General features: G+C 43.6%; 1 protein-coding gene across 1 annotated transcript; it reads right to left on the bottom strand.

The window, feature by feature from the left end:
• Positions 1-696: 696 nt before the first annotated feature.
• On the bottom strand, positions 697-10,543 carry SLC2A11 (solute carrier family 2 member 11). The gene is made up of 12 exons (XM_057373871.1): positions 10,486-10,543; positions 8,638-8,736; positions 7,946-8,106; positions 6,422-6,546; positions 5,613-5,742; positions 5,381-5,529; positions 4,468-4,655; positions 4,062-4,172; positions 3,480-3,581; positions 3,274-3,349; positions 2,290-2,417; positions 697-1,678 (listed from the first exon to the last, which is right to left on the bottom strand). The coding sequence occupies exons 1-12, from the start codon at positions 10,504-10,506 to the stop codon at positions 1,478-1,480; spliced, it is 1,491 nt and encodes a 496-aa protein (XP_057229854.1). The 5' UTR covers positions 10,507-10,543; the 3' UTR covers positions 697-1,477.
• Between the last annotated feature and the right edge of the window lie 6,378 nt (positions 10,544-16,921).

The following is a 16,921-nucleotide window of genomic DNA, read 5'->3' as shown; positions in this document are numbered from 1 at the left end:
TATACTAATGAAAAATATCTTTTCAGTTGCCAGTTCTGTGAAGTCCTTCTTTTGATAGTCTTATCCCAAAATCCTGCATACTCCAAAATCTCAGTGTTTTCCAAGAACAGAGGTRGCTGCTCTTGTCCATGTCTATATATTAATGACTTCTAAAATAGCAGCAACCACAAAGAAACAAAAGTTTACCTTTATTTTTCATAACTTATAAACTTTGGGCCATGAARGAGAGTTCTTGCACAAACTTCTCTTCTGAGAAAGAGATCTGCTGCTCCACTCGTGTGCAGAAAGACAGTAATACACTCCAGAAATGTTTACAGTCTTTTTATTCAAAAAAGCTGTATTTTTCTTAAAAATGTAGTTAAAAACACACTGAAAGAAATTTTACCTGCTTATTTTGAAAATATACATGTTCTTTGGAGAAAATATGAGCAGTGCTGTGACTTTCACACRAAGTCAGAAGAAAAGAGGTGGCTTGGTTATGTCTTTGAGAAGAAACTGGAAGAAACTTAACCAGTCAGGCCAATGCATGTGAAAAGTCATATTAAACAAGAAGTGTTGCCCTGTTGTGTATCAGGTTAACTAARGAGAATCAATGTCACATCTGGGTCTTTGCCAATGTGCTTTATGGAGACAACAAGGACATGCAGCAGAGGATTTTGTGGTGTGGTCTAAAGATCCACACCCAAAAGAAGCTGCTTCCATACAAGCTCCTCACTGCACACAACCTTAGCAGAGCATAGGTGCAAAACCCTACAACATGCAGCAGAGCAGTACAAACTGGACTGGGGAATCACATGTGCTTTGCAACATAGGACTGGAAGACTACAAACAAACCATGAAGAAAACCAGTCCAGGATAAATAGTCTGCAAAACAATGCCCAAAATCTGTTGTATAATAAGCCACTTAGCAAGTACCAGAAGCTTTCTTTTTAATCCATCTGTCACATGTTTTTATAGCTGAAAATAATTAACTGCTCACTATTGCTCAACAAGTAGGGGTCTATTTGAAATCACTTAATAACAAAAACCATGGGAGCACCAAGACAAGGTACTGAAAATTTCATCTGGTGTCTGAAAACAGAATTTAATCGCATTAATTTCTGTGTTAGAAAGCCCAGATTCAGAGGCAAGGAAAAAAGGACTTCTGAGATGGAAGTTACTGTTTGGAGAAATTCTGAAGAAATTTTCTAAAGTATTACATGGTGTTGTATGATGATAAGAGAATAAGGCAGCACTGATACTCTTTGAAATGGATACTAAAATATGAATATGTTACACAATACTAAAAACTGAGAACAGATTATTAAACTTYTGTTTGGATTTATCAGTTCAAGTGTATGTTTTCATGGTGAACTCAAGAATCTAAGAGTAATATATTGCCCCTAACCATACTTATCTCTTTGTGTCCCTACAAGGGCACATAGCCTCTGCTGAATTCACTGCAGAATTCCCCCAAATACCATCTTCCTTTCTTCTGCTACAATGTGGTGGTTTTGATCTCCTCAGGGCCTTTATAAAAACCTGCACGGGTCTTGGTTCTGAAGTTCCGTTTCCTGAACTCCTCCGAGATTTCCAGGAAGGACTTTCCCTTTGTCTCAGGAAGGAAAAACCAAACGTAGAGGGCAGTGCAGACACAGACCACAAGGAATGGGATGTAGCAGAAATGTGCTAGACTTTTCTGAGGAGGAGGAAAATACAAGACAGTGTTAGTGACATCATGTACAATGACAAATAGGCCATTAGTTCCTCTTCCTGAATGAACCAGGGTCACCCAGGGAGGATTTCTGTGCACCCTCGTGGGGTCTCACAGGCCTGGATGCAACAGCTTCCCAGCATAGATTGGGAGAYTTGACATAGCAAGAACAGTATTTTGAAATTTSTTTTTCTGTCTTTCTCTCTATGTAYAATTGTGCAGAATGGCAGCCCTCAKCAGGAAACAGGACAGGAATGTATATTGTRGAGTTCTGCTCCCTTTTKCTTCAGGGAKCATCTTAGGGAATGGTGAAGGGAAGTTACATCCCRTCTTTAGTTYCAGCTGTTCTCAACTGAGGACAGAGGAAGAATAATGGCCATCCACGCCTCAAATTAATCTGCTGCGAACCTCAAATCAGAAATCACCATAGGGAACACAGAGAAAGTTTGATTTGGATGAATCTTGGCCATTTTCCTCTAAAAGGCACTTTTCATAGAAGTGCTATCTTGCTCTTGTCATATTCTCTTTTCCTGGTCACTATCAGAGCCTCTTTCTTGTACAGAACATTAAAGAGCTGCTTTGCTTTGGGAACGCACCACAATGAATGGAAAGGCTGTTCCAACCAGAAACAGGTTGAACCAGAGCAGGGAGCCACAGATCATGTAAGCAGCTGGTCGGGACATTTGATCAAAAACCTCTGTGGGCAGAACTCCTGTTACACCAGCTGGAAAAGAAAATGGCAAGGAAGTTAATATTGTTGACATCACATTAAAAATGARATAACATATCTTAACAAGAAAACCCAACATGAAGTGTAAGAGGTGAATTTTTAGGTTAAATATTAAGGACTGGCTAATTATTCAAACTTTCTCATGTTGGAATGARCTGCCAAGAAGTTTTGTAATCCACWTTATTCTTGCCAGGACCCAAKGGTGAGAAAAGCTTATAATTAATTCAACCCCATGGCACTGTAGGGACTGGGACAAGAAAGTATTGCCAACCTGTGTGGCATGGGACACTGGCAGCTTGGTTCTATTYTTACCTACCTTCCTTCAAACTCATGTGAGCAAACAAGAGTTTCACATCTACTCACTCACCATGCAAACATCCACAACAGCCTGTGTATTGCCCACCCCCCAGAAACTAACAGTTTCTGCCAAGAAAAGGCACATTAGCAGGCTAACAAATAGATGTGGAAATTGTGCTTCCAGATATCTGCAAGAAAATAATCAGATGGCATAGCTGACAATGGTTTACAGCSCTAATGGATTAGTCAGCAAATCAAAACCTCGTCATCTATTTAAGCCAAGAATCACTCCCAAGTGCCTTGGCCTAATAACCAGGATGACTGTGAAGGGGAACAACACATAGAGAAAAGGGCACAGCCTGGCCCTGCACAACACTGACTCACTGGGGCATGCAAGCCCCTAGGAAACAGTCAAACACCACAGGCAGGAATTGCCTCATTCCTTTGAGGGCTGTAGCTAAAGAGGGTCTGAGAGTTTCCATAAGCTGCCTGCACACATCTCCAAGCCCCTGCAGTACCCAAAAGTTTCACTGAAAACACTGAGGGAACTGACCTGGTCCGATTCCAAAGCTCAGGATATAGGCGAAAATGCAGGCCATGCTGAGATAAGGCATCCAGCTAATCTGAGTCTACAGCCACAGAGACCAAYGGAAAACCAGTGAGGGCACTTACACTTATTTGCCACCACTGAAYACCCCAGTCATATAAAAGGCAAAGCCCAACTCCATTCTACTTAAATATTTAAGTAAAGTTTGTTACCTGCTGGCTCAGAGCGACCATGAAGACAATGGCCCATCCTGCCATGAAGATATATCCCCCCAGSAGCAGTGGCCTCCGACCAGCGTAGTCTATAATCATGTTCTGCACAAAGTAACACAGTGAAATAAAGCAAGATATTCAACCTGTGTTTATATTTCTTGCTTTTTTCTCTTCACATTTCAATACTCCATGCCTAGTTTGCCCTACAGTAACTTTCAGGATGTTGTCTGCTTCATAGCAAAAAAAAGGTGATAAGAACGGTCTGGAGGCAGGAGTCAGGCAAGGAAGGTGCTCAGGGGAGATGAGAATGTCCCAGCTGCACCTAAACTCTGCCACTGTCCRTAGGGACACAAAGCATGAGAGTTACACTTCACAGAGATTTCMGAGTGTAATGGCAATGCAACATCTGACCAAATACTTCTGCATTAACCTATCCCACTGTGGGTCCTGACAGACAACCTGGCTGCTGCACTTCAAGGGCTTCCTTGGCATGAAAAGCAATGTAACCCCCAAATTTGTAAGGAATAGCCTCCTCCCTGCCAACAGAGGCTGCACATCACCAGAGTGCACTGAGTGTCTCACACAAGTGACAGATGTGATCAGTTCACAGCTTCCCGTGCCGATTACAACATAGGGGATTTTGTCCTGAGGAATTCCAGCCTCTTGGAACACATAAGCTGCATAAAAATACATCTGTGGAGAGAAGAAAGGAGAAAGCAGCAAGGGAAGACATCTGAAAATACATGCCATTGTTTTTCCTGAAGGACCACCCAGAGTGACCAATGCACTCATATAGGCCATTGTGATGGCATCCTTCCAAATCTTCCCGTAATGCAAGGTGTATTTTGGGAACCAATCATCTGCCATTTCAAGGTGTCCACAGACAGAGAGACACTGTTTGTTCCTCTCTGCTGACTGATTGTTGAACTCGAGATTTCCCTCCCAGCCCTGTCCCCTGAGGCAGCACTGCTCCGGTGCCACTGCTTACCGAGTCATTGCCACAGAGCTGCATGGCACTGCTCAGCACAACGATGCTCACCAGCTGCCACCTCAGAGCTGGATTTTGGAAAAGCTCCCACGGGTTCTTYGCTCTCTGGCCTTTAACAGCAGCCTGTTCTGCCAGCATCTCTTCCAGCTCTGCACTCAGGTCACTGGTGCCCCTGAGCTTCTGCAGTGCTGCAAGGACAAAGAAACCTTTTACCCCTGAGCTTTCCCTTCTGTTTGCTGCTCTGCAGGGTGAAGGATCGAGCAGCAGGTGATGGCTGCAGAAAGCTGCAGAACAGAGCCTGTGATCATGCTGTGATCTTCACAGAGCTGATCAGCTGTGGTGCAGCCACTTGAAAGAAAGGGAGAAAGGGGCTGCAAATCCCTCACCATTGTTTGACAACAAAATTTCCCACCAGTGCCATTTCAGTGGCCGTGCCTCTGACCTAGATCCCAAGTGACTCCCCTGGGAAATGCAGGCAATTAAGATGTTCTTGGTACACAGCACATATTTCCCAGAAAATAATTCTAGCCACTCTGCATATAAAGATTTGTATGCTACAAATCTAATCAAATCCTTTAATATRAATTGGCTTCAGATTTGACCCTGAGCTCTCCAACCAGCATTTATTTCACTTCATAGTTACAAAACATATTTGCAATTGTGAACACGAGCCTTATTTTTTGATCCTATTACTGTAGCAAGTAAGTCTGTTGTGGGAAGATGCCTTTCATTACCTCAATAGATAAAATATATGTAAGATTATAGAATATTCTTTAGTTTGAAAAGAGGAAGTAATCATATTTACAAATTGATATGAAACTTTCTACATGTAAAATTTGTGGCATCATTCCAAAAACGTTGGGGCCCAAGCCTCACATGTTCCTTGAGGAGCTAACAGTCACCCTAAACTCACCAGAGGTGCAGGATTCTTTGTCTCCACGGTCAATCAAGAGATATCTGGGACTTTCAGGGAACCAAGGCAGAGCTGTGAGCTGGATCAGGGCAGGAACCACATTGCTTGCTAAAAGGAATGGCCAGTTCTCCTCCCCTCCTAGGAGCTCCCTAGAGAAAAACAAACAAAATTTACACAGAATTTTTACAACCTGGCAAAAACCCACCATCCTCTGCTTTTTGTTTTACATTACCTRAGTCCAACAACCTGGCCCAGCACCAGTCCCAAGGCTGTAAAKGATGCAGAGGTCAGGGCCACAGCTCCTCTGAGCTTCTTGGGGGCACTCTCTGCCAGATACATGGGCTGAATGTTCATGCTCACACCTGGGCAAGACAAACACTGAGCTCAGCTTGGAGCCAGAGGAGACAAGGATAAATGCAGTCAGCCACCTCTCAATAGCTGCACTCTTCTTTTGCAGACCATGTGATAACTAAGCTATCAGTGCTTGTTATTTACGCAAACCTTCAATTTCATTCCTATCCCTTGTATAAGCCACTAAACACACATTTCCATATTCATCAGTGGCAGTGGATAATGAAACCTGTCAGGGCCTCAGTCCTATGGTCTTTTCAGTACCAAATCCAAGGTTATACGCAATGTTTCCCTCTACTTCCATATTGTGAAGGGAATACCATATTTTATGTCCCTTACATTGAACATTGCTTGCTGGAATGAACTTCTACAAAAGTTTTTGTGTTGGTGTTTATGCTGATGAGGGAGTGACATTCTTACAAGCAGATAGGGATCCATTTTCAGCTCCAATTTYCCCCATGCACAGAGGGGCTCATGTAGTACACAAAACCTCTGCTTGTGTATGCTTTAAAGAAAAGCCCTTGGAACCCAAGTATCATATCTGTAGAAACAACTTCTTAATTCACTCATATGTGTCTGGGCAGCCTAAAGGATTAATTGCTTTAATATCTTGGATCATTCCTATTTAAATTTCTTCTAATTGTGACCTGTTATGACCTTTGTCCGTTGATATTTCTCATGTTGCCATACCTGCATTCATGCCAGTAAAAAATCTGCTGAGCATAATCATTTCAAAGGATTTGGCCATTCGGCTGAATCCTGACAAGGTTGCAGCTATGATCACAAAGATGTTGTTCAGCAGCAGCGACGTCTTCCTTCCGAGAGAAAAGACAGTGGTGAGCACAAGAGTGTCAGGTTCAGTTATCAGATAAAACATTTCACATGGCAGGTGCCACCTGCCAAGCCTGGAAACCCCACCAAAGAACACCCTGGTTAATCCAAGCCCAGAGGTGTCCCTGCAGTGCTGCCTTCAGGCTCTCTGAGGGCACCACCAGGTTCTCACCAGTTCTCACCCAGATTCAGGGCTCTGGTGCTCACACGGAGTTTCCATTTCAATGGAGGGGAATATTCCTTCAGTAAGCCATGTGTGTGCACTTTGGGGTGAAAATGCTAATTTGTTGAAAACARGCATTTTTCATGTAATAGTGTAATGGTTGTGAAACTTTGTCAGAAAGTCTTTGTGTGTCCCAGGAGAAATTTCTGTTGAAAATCAAGGAAAAAACCCCAGAGCTCTATTGACCCATACTATTACTAATGCCAACAATTCTATCTAGTCTACACTCACTGCCTTCCCAGTCAGTCTTTTTTTTCTCTTATTTATGATGGAATATGATTTTATTCTAAAGCAGTACAGGGTGAAATCTCTAAAATTTTAATGTGATAAGAAAGCCATATCCGTTCAGATCTTCATAACCATGAAACTTGTAAGTCATGGGAYCTCAAACCATAATGGGGCCTGCTTCATCATATAAGAGAGCAAACCAAAGTGGTAGCACATAGAGGAAAATCTTGGGGTTAAGAGAGAGGGAGGCAAAATCTAACTTCCTATTAGTTTATGTTGGTCAAACAGTGGTTTGGTTTTTTTTTTTCTGAAGAAAACTGGGGACAGAGCTGTGCGTGAAAGATAGGTGAGGTAAGACAGATACTTTTCAGATGCTCAAAGAGAAAAAATCCCACTGTGGAGAATTAATGAATACTTCCTGAAATATTTGAGACCAAAAGGTGGATACTCAGCCTGTGAGACATGAGGACCTGGGATACAACCACTGCTGTTTATAAGCACCTTCTGTTTTTCCAGTGTCATTCCTACCCATTCCCACCATTTATTTTGAGGAAAAATCCTTGGTCTGATCCATTATGACTCCCCATTTAAAAGTATGGCAGAAAACTGGGCACAAAAATGATGGAGATTATGTAGATGGTTACTGTGCTAAGGAGTTGAGCTGAAATCCTTGTAGCATCTCATCTGGACTGGAATATGATTTGCAGGTAATGTGGGGAGAAAATATGTTCCTTGTTAAGTTTTGAGATAAGAAATATTGTCTTGTCAGGTACTTTCTCCTCACCAACCCAGAATGCTTATAGCRGACTTATCTCAGATAGAAAACATGTTTTCATTATCTTTAGCTACAGTGGGTATTGTGCYGTAGAGCTCCTAATTCCTCTTGGACTAAGAGAAGCTGAACACTCAAATTAAATTCCAGCACATCTTACCTTCCCAACATGATGGCCATGGGACCAGCAACCACAGCCCCAGTGAGKCCCCCCAGAGGGTAGGCAGAGACAGTGAAGGACCACAGCAGCAGGATCACRTTGCTCTCCAGGGGAACACCCGTGCGCTCCAGCCAGGTTGTGTTCATGAACATCTGGATGTACTGAGAGAGAAGGACAGGGCTGCATAACCACAACAGAAAGGGAAGGACACTGCAAAAGGCTCCCTTACTAATACATCTCTTTATTCTGGGTTTTTCCTCCAGTCTCCTCCCGTTCTTAGATGTGTTTTTAGCTAAGAGTTTAGGGTGTAGAACTGTTGCTGTTGAAAAGTTGCAGTTGTTTTATATGTGTATGTAGTCATTTTGGATAATTWAAAAATTAATTTAATGGGTCTCACTTTGAATCTCAGGGCAAAAATCTATCTCAAAGGATGCAGGTTGGAAAACTAAAATTTGATTTTGCTAAAGCAGTTGAAACAAAGCTTTTGAATAAATTCTTGTGATACTAGGTGCTGCTTAAGGGTGGCTTTTGGCAAGAAAGTCCCATACTCCAGATGTGAATTACACAAAGGGAACAACACATTCCTGCTTTCTATCCCTCAGCCTGCAGATTTTCATTTGCACACCACTGTCCACAGCCCAACAGAGCCACCAAGGCTGTCCTGGGGGAGCACTCAGACCAGCAGTACTTACTGAGGCTGGAGCATTGATGATGGAGATGTTGTAACCATACTGGAAAGTGCCTCCAATCCCAGCAGCACATATTGTCAGAATCAGGATCTTGTTCTGAAGCTGAAGAAGATGGGCAGAAAATGGGTGGTTTCCTTGCACAGAATAAAATGACTCAACAGACATTCAGGCTTTGATTTGGGGGGTTTTCCCATGGCCATGTATATYCAGTGCATTCATKATTCATTGGCATGCTATTACTTCTWTCTTTTCATAWTAATAACATGTATTTYARAATAAAATAGAGTGCCTTTCCTATGGCACTCCACATGTTGTACAGAGCAGACAACATTTCTCAGCCGAACTTTCTCATTGCAGTTATTTCTACATATTCTYGTGCTTAGCAGTTTATAATTGAGTATTCAGTATTATTATATAGGTGAGATGTTGCAGACAGTGTCATGTTCAGGACACTWGAGGATGTTTCTTCATGAGTATTTTCATTGCAGCTGGCACTGCTGCTGTGCCTTGGGAAGCACGGGAAGGGCCATGAGGCTGCACCACAGGACCGGGTGTGGTATAAAAGTGACATCTCCTGACTTTCTGAGGGTGTCAAACAAGCTCTCCTGGCTGGCCCAGCGTGGCAGCTGACAGCTCACTGGCAGGCTGACAAGCAATAACTTACATGCTTTTCCCACTATTTTGTGCCTTTGCCTTTCGTTTCCCCATCTGTAGGTGAAATTCTGTGACAGGCAAGATGAGCCCTCAGGGTGTCCTGGGAGCTCTGTCCCACGTCTCAAGACCACTCTGAGCATGGTGGGGCCCCCTGATCTTTAGTCTGGCATCTCCTGCAGAATGTTCTGGKTGTCCCAAGGCCAGGATGGCCTTTGCCAGCCCCCTGCTTAGAAACCCCTCCCACTGGGAAAGCTCKAGTGTAACATGAAGAGCCCATGCTCAGGCTTGGCTCTTTGCCAGTCAGCACAGGGCACCTCAGGCCAGATTGTGTTTTGCTACATGAGTATGACCCCAGTGACCCTGAGAACTTAAATAACCCAGAGCTGGGGAGCTCTTTCTGCTTTACCTGCTCATTTTCCTCTTGCAGAGCCGTCCACCAAAGAAAAGGAAAGGTCAGTCTAGTTTCACAATAGCTCTAAAACCATAAATTCAAATAATCTTGTATTTTTTCCTTTYCTCAAAGTGTTTTCTTCTGAATAACTTCCATACCAGCCTGAGACAGGCTGTTCTCTCAGGACAGAAATAAAGCCAGGCTATTCCAACCCTGCAGCAASAAGAGGCTGAGCTCTCTCCTGTCCCAGCCAGCAGCGGGTACATTTTGCTTGCACTTTCTGTGGACACACCACTTCCCTGTCTTCTTACTAAGACCTGAGCCAAGGATTGAGCACCTGATATCTCTGCTCTTACTAWTTATTCGAGTTCTCCAGGTGAGAGAGATTCCATCTCCCTACAATAGCACATTTCCTTTTATTTACAATGCCCGCTCATTTTCCTGCTTTCATTATAGAGTCGCTATCAAGTCCTGTATCACACACAGAGCTCTTTTGTGGCCGTGAGCTAAAGCAAAATGGTTTATTTCTCCCTTCAGGAGCCAGCAAACACTTCTGCACTCAGAGCTGAGCTGTATTTACAGAGTGACCTTCCCAAGCCTTCCTTACTGCCCGGCTCCTGCAGTGTTTTCCCAGCACTGCAGTGGTGTGCAGCTGCCAGCAGAGCCATTAGTCTGTCAGCTTTATCCCAGGGACTGTTATGAGTTGGAAAAACAATTCTATGCAAGCCTGACAGTACTTACACAGCCTTATAAAAATTCAAATTAAAAAAAATCTGTCAACAATAATAGTAAAATAGATGTTTTACCAGTCTCTGCAGTTTGTTCATCCTCTTCCGTAGGTTTCCCTCTGTCTGCCAAAGCCTCTGGTACTCTCACAGTGCTCTAAAGGATTATTTAAATCTCCAGCATAGGAATGTGTGTTTAGTCACCCATTACGTTAGGATAAGACACTTGATTTGGCAGGTGTTTTGCCAGCTGATTTACATTCTCAAAACRGAGCTGCATGTTCATTAGCAAGAGAGTTCAATTAATTCTGTTGAAAGTGCATGATAGTTTGGGGAAATAATTCTCCAAGATTCAGATCTGTCTAAACCCTCTTGAAGRCCAGTGTGGTTTACAATCTAAAATCCCCCTCAGAGCATCTGGCACAGTTACCARTATCACTCCTCTGATTAGGTGTCAGCAAAGCAGAAGTGAACTACAATTATWTTTTTTTCTGATTATATTTGTCTTGGAACAAAATCGAAGATCTGAAAGACAAACCAGACTATTTCCCTTGGTCCCATCAGTGCAATGAATGAAGCCTAAGCCTTTCAAATCCCTGGTTATCCAAGGCCTTTTCCTGTACTCTATGTCCTGGTGACAGACAGGCAATCCAGCTGTGCCTGGACGCACAGAAAGCTGTGGAACTGTTCCTTCCCCATAACCTGGTATAGAGCAAACACCTCCACTTAGAGCACTAGACCTTGTCAGGTACAGAGGACAGCAGTGACAGCCTTGCTTCTTCCTATAAAATAAAATGGCACTCCCTGGCATTGGGAAATGGTGAATCCTTATGAATCCTGGAGATGGAGATGGAGATGGAGGCATATTGCACTGCCAGCAGTAATGTTAAAGCTGATGCTTCACAAAATATCTGGCCTTCAGGAGTAATCATGGTGTTTTAACATCCTTTCATCCTGCAGAGTGAAATTTGTGAGGGCCCTGACAGATTTCAGAGTATTTGAAATAAGTTAAATGTTTTTAAATGCCTCCTTATCCCTGCTCAGGTCTTACTGCAGTTGATTAGAAATATGAATCTGTTTCACATCATAGAAATATTTTCTGGTGAATGTGTAGATAGGGACGTGGTGCTGCATCAGCTGCAGCCACTAAGTGGCAGGAGAAGTACAAACTTTGCTGTATTAGGCTGAATCCAACACGCCAGTTCTTTGCTGCCTGTGGCATGTGGCAGGCGTTAGACGAATACTTCCAGCAACTTCCCAAAAAATAATTTGTTAACTGGGGAACAGATGTAACTGTGCAAGTCAACAGGCACGGATGGACAGTTTAGAYAGCATAKCTCAAGAATAGTMGTTCATTCAAAAAGGAAAGCTCTCRTTTCTTCATGCTGTCAGCTCTGAGCTTGTGACAGTTGCCAGAGGTGAGTGAAGTCCTRCKGTAGYAGTGAGGTGCTGGAGATTGTGGCACAGGCTGTTCTGCAGCCTTCCTTTCCAGAAGGGGCATAAATTGGATGTTGCTGTGGCCAGATCTGTGTGCACCTGGATAGTTGGAAGTGAGACCTCCAGGAAGTTGTCCTCTATCTTTTCTAGCAACAGMTGCCTTGATGAGGAGTGAAGGGATAGATTTTTTCCTTCCTTCACAACATCTATATGATTTGTGCTTCGATGCTGTGAGATGTTCATACTGGTTGTGTTTCTAACTGGCTTTTTGCTTCGCCTTAAAACCCACAGAATTCCCAATGTTTCATCCTTGTTGTGACAGTTTCAGAGGTGCAGTTGGAGTGGATATCTCTAGGGTCAGGGTCTGTCCCCAGGGTATAACCACTGCTCTGCAGTCACTCAAACTCCTGGCTCTGAGAGCCTTCACATAAACCCAGCAGGTTTCCTGCAGTGCTATGGGGACCCAGCACCCCCTTCCTTCAAATACTGTTTCACTGAAATCAAACCTGTCATAATCAGGATGAAATATGATGCCATGAACATGGGAGAGGAGYTATTTGGAGAACGTGATGGCAGTCTCTGCCTGCAATTATCTGACTGCAGGAATAAGTGGTAATCCTGCCGTTAGGAAAGACCATCAACACATGCTCTTTGATCTGTCACGAACTGAGACGTTCCAATGTTTTAGTATGCTTTTACACCAGAATCATCTGGACCAACTTCAAGGGGAGAAAAAGGGCCCCATTTCCATCTGTGAGGCTTGGATCTCCGGGATGAATTCTCCCTAAAAATGCTACGCTGCAAATTGCAGRAGAGATTTGGAGCAGCTCCCTGGCTGGTTTGCTGGCTATTTCTCAAGCTCTAGCATGGCTATTTCTGCAATCCCTTCTCACTTTCCTSTAAGGTCCATCACTGTGACATACAAAATACCTCTGGCTGCTTGTCCAGACTCTTGCAGAACTCACTCAGAATATAGAAGACWAATAATAAGATCTGCAAACAAGCAGCTTTCTCAAGAAACATGCAGCAGGTTTGCTGACTTCATGCTGAAAGGAATGTTTACGGAACTTAGTTGTTGAAATGGATTTTCTTTGTAGGAAATGAGTGCCCTGCTGTGACACCATTATTTTCAGTTCCAGCAGTTCACTAATGCTCTTTACAAAAACCCCACAATTTATCTAAGTTCAAGACACTTCAGGAAATGAGCTTCATCACAGAGGTTTCTCAGGGCAGGGACCCAATGCTGACAGAGCTTCTGCTACCACACAGAGTCACTGGGACGCTTTCCAGCCCAGAGGAGATACATGGGAACTGAGTCCTTTGAGGACACAAGGGCTGATAYAGCCAAGGGAATTAGCTGCTTTCCCTTGCTAGCTAGGATTTTTGGATGCCAGAAGAATGGCTGTATGCTGTGTGTTGCATCAGCAATTTGCCTTTTCCTCCTCCTGATAAGCAACAGAGCTTCTCTTGGAAAACAGAGAAAAAACAAAATCCTAAAAAAAATTGGAATACCTTTTTTTTCAGTCCATTGTGAGCTGTAGGTCTTAGGTGGCTGAACTATTTCCWTTCCTTCCATCTTTATATCAGACTGATGCAGGCAGTTAGTTGGAACTGGGTGACCTGAAGGCCARAGAGAACAAAGTGCTTGGCTGAACAAAACCTCTGCTTCTGTGTGTGAGAGAAGAGCCCTTAGACTGTGCCAAATGGCAGCAAATGTTGCTGAATGTTCCCGTCAGAGGAGAGGAAATTGTGTGCAGTGGGGTCAGTGTCAGACTCATCCTGCTGTCTTATTTAACACTCACTTCAGATGCAGCTTTTGATTAGAGCTGTGCCCTGGCTTATTGAGAGGCAGCTGGACTGGGACACAYAGTCCTGCCTTGGTGAAAACCAAAGTACAAATACCTTTTCTGCCTCCTTGTAGGGGTCTGCAGCAGCTGACAGCATGCTCAGTTGATGTGCTGCTATTGTGAGCTGAGCACAACCTCTTTTTATAAGACACAAGCATTGTTTTTCAGATCTCTCGTTGAGTTGGCCACAGCACTTGTGAAATGGATGTTACAAAATAAAGGCCCCTGAAGGATATTCCCGACTACAGCTGTGGGAGGTGACCAATGGTGTAGGGGACAGATCACAAGGCAAAAGAATTTAACAAGAATTATTAAATGCTGGAAAAAAAAATAACTGTGTAAAGAGACAGACATTCTCTTGTTTGAWGTCTTCAACTCATGATCAGAAGTTGTTTAGGAAGAGGTGCTTTATTTGGATATGTGATGAGGCTCTGCTCTAGAAGATTTAAATGAGATCTTCTTTCTCATGTTATGCCAGACACAAAGCTGTATTTTTGAACTAAAAACCATWGGAAATAAAAAAAACATTAACTATGACTTACAGCAAGCCCTGTGCAAACCACATGTCCTTGGAGGGCTGAACTCTYAAGTGCTATCTTTAGTTTCTTTCTAACAAACAAACAAATTTAAAAATCCATCCAATTCTGTATGATTCACTTTCTCCTGACTTTAGCCATCCCACTCCAGAGTTATTTGAGCAAGATTTGGAACAAGAAATCCTTCAATGAAGGAGAAAKAATTTATATATGGCTATTATACATGGAAAAGTAAACATTTCAAGTGCCYCAAGCATTTATGATTACACAGCTTATCTGTGCACAGCGGGTTCATGGAGTCTTGTTTCCTAAACTGGAGCAGAAACTCTTAATGACTGCTCCATGGTGGMTGTGGAGCTCTTGGCACCTCTTGTCCATGCCACCAAGGACTGAGTCTGAGAGCTGAAACAACCTTTCAGTGAGGTCCCCATGGCTGGTCTGGCTCATTTGTCCCCAGTGCCAGTGCATCAGTGATGTAGAGACCTCTTCTACACCAGGGCTCTTGGGGTCTCAGGCATGGCACATCCATGGCTGCTTGAACAGAGACCTCAAACAGAACTGGCATGGTCTCATATCCTGTGAAGGAGTCTCTCAGAGTGGGCGTGTGGGGGTATCTTTGTTTTGAGGTGAAGGAAAGATTTGGCACTGTAGGCAGGAGGGTGGAGCATTACTCCAAGGAAGGAGTTTGGGGTTATATGGCCAGGGAATGAACACTCTCTGTTGGGTACCCTACAGCCCTGCTGGAGGAGATGCCTACGCTTCATCAGGCCAGGTATGACTTGTCACAGTAGGACACGTCACAAAATGTCATCGGGTGAAGTTACAGACAAAATGCCAATGGTGTAGAAGAGCAGAGGGCACATGTCACAGGCTGGACTCTCCCCAAGTGCGTGCCTGGGGGTGTTTTTGTGCCCCATCACCTGTGGGCAGGGGTGAGTGCCCTGCCAAGGGCGCCAATGCTCGTTAGAGCCTGTGCTGACATGGCACACAGCTCCTTTCATCCTGCCACCCCGGGACTGCAGTGCTGGGCAAAATGGGAGCTGCTGCCTTTAAACAAAGCATCTGTTTATTCTTGAAACAATTAGTGATGGCAGTTAGATCTTGAACTCGTTACTGAGCCCAAAACAATTATGATAAAAACAAGTTCCAGATGGGCTCAAAAGGAGTTGTTTTTGTCTTTACTGAATTAGAATGGATTCCATGTCTTCAAGTTTCTCTGGAATTTATGGACAGGAAACATGAATTACACACAATAATTTACTACAAACAAAAAAGATGAATGCTGCAACAGCTCATTTATCTTTGCTCATGTGCCTTCTTGAGGTTTATGTGCTGTTTAACTCATGGGGAGAGTTAATAGCATTTTTCCTTTTTTTCTAATGCTGAAGTTTTGGTTTGCAGAAACTGAGACAGGAAGCTGTTGAATTTCTGCTGCAGGTTACTATCACTAAAAGTTGCCTCTGATACCATCATGTTTCAGTGCTGCCTTTGAAGGATTTGTGCAAAGGTTACAGTTGGGAGTTCTAACCAGTTCCTCTGGCAGCTCCAAGAGGCCACAGAGAGAGAACTTTTTGAAAGCCGGTCAAAAATGGACTGAGGTCTGGGCATCAGATTTATTTGTATGGAAACTTCGAGTTTCTGACATCTTGGGTTTTGAAGCTGATGCTGCACATTGRCAGGAATTGAAGTGCTCTCAAAAGGAAAGGGAACCCAGCAGATGGCAGGAAGCAATGGTACATCACTGTGCTACATCTGCTTTGGGTCCCTGTGCAGGGCAGGAGGGCAGGAGGAAATCAGTGAAAAAGATCCTGGGCAGCATTTTTCTGGCAGTCCCTCTTCTTGCAGCGGAGACAAAGAGTTTGACTTTGCTTTTTTTAGGGTTTTAGTTAGATTTCATRATTTTATAAAAGGCTGCATGTCAGCATCACAGTAAAGGTGTGTAATGCAAACCCAAATATGTGCCTTGGCTGATGGGAACTTGTGGAAGGACGTAACTCCAAAAGCCCATAAAATGTGACACGGATTGTAACAGAGATTAAAGCTGCCCTGGGTGCACTGTAGTGCATGAAGTCAGCTTGGCTGAGCTCCGAAGGGAGTGAGATCATGGGCAGAAAGCAGCCTGGGAACTCAGGGTGACTCTGAGATTTGTTTGGCCTCTCCCAGTGGGAGCTGGTGAGCTTCCCATTTCATCACTTCTCCTCCTTTCCCCACAAACCATGGAAAAGAGGCTTTAAATAGAAGCCTGGACAAGTAGAGTTTTTCAGTTCTGGCTAGCAAACAAGGAAAGAGAAGAAAATTGAGAAACTGATTATTACTTTTTTTTAGATTTTATGCAATGTTTAATTTGTACACAGTCTTTCACAGAGAGTGAGATTGACTATCTGGATTCTCATCTCTGTGGAGTTAGTGAGAGCTCTAGGATAAGGACCTCCTTCCAGGAGAGAGGCTCACGGTATTAATCTCCCAGCCTTGGTTCAAACAAGGGGCAGGAATCATGGTGTTTGCATTCAGCTTCTCTCTGGTGTCCACAGGYTGCAAGAGCAGATACGAAACCTAATTCCTCACCCAAAGGAACTGCATATTTATTCATTTATTTTGTTATTCATTTATTGACTCTCAGTTCTTAACTCAGTTACCCGTTCTGCTGGGTTGGGAGCTCTGTGGTGTGTTGGAGRGCTGAGCTGCAGCAGTGTGGCC

The sequence above is a fragment of the Malurus melanocephalus genome, unplaced genomic scaffold (assembly GCF_030028575.1).
Source record: "Malurus melanocephalus ecotype Western Australia unplaced genomic scaffold, MMel_1.1 scaffold_208, whole genome shotgun sequence".
NCBI classification, from domain to species: Eukaryota; Metazoa; Chordata; class Aves; order Passeriformes; family Maluridae; genus Malurus; species Malurus melanocephalus.
Note: the sequence above shows the minus strand (reverse complement) of the source record. Positions and strands in the feature narration are given on the sequence as shown.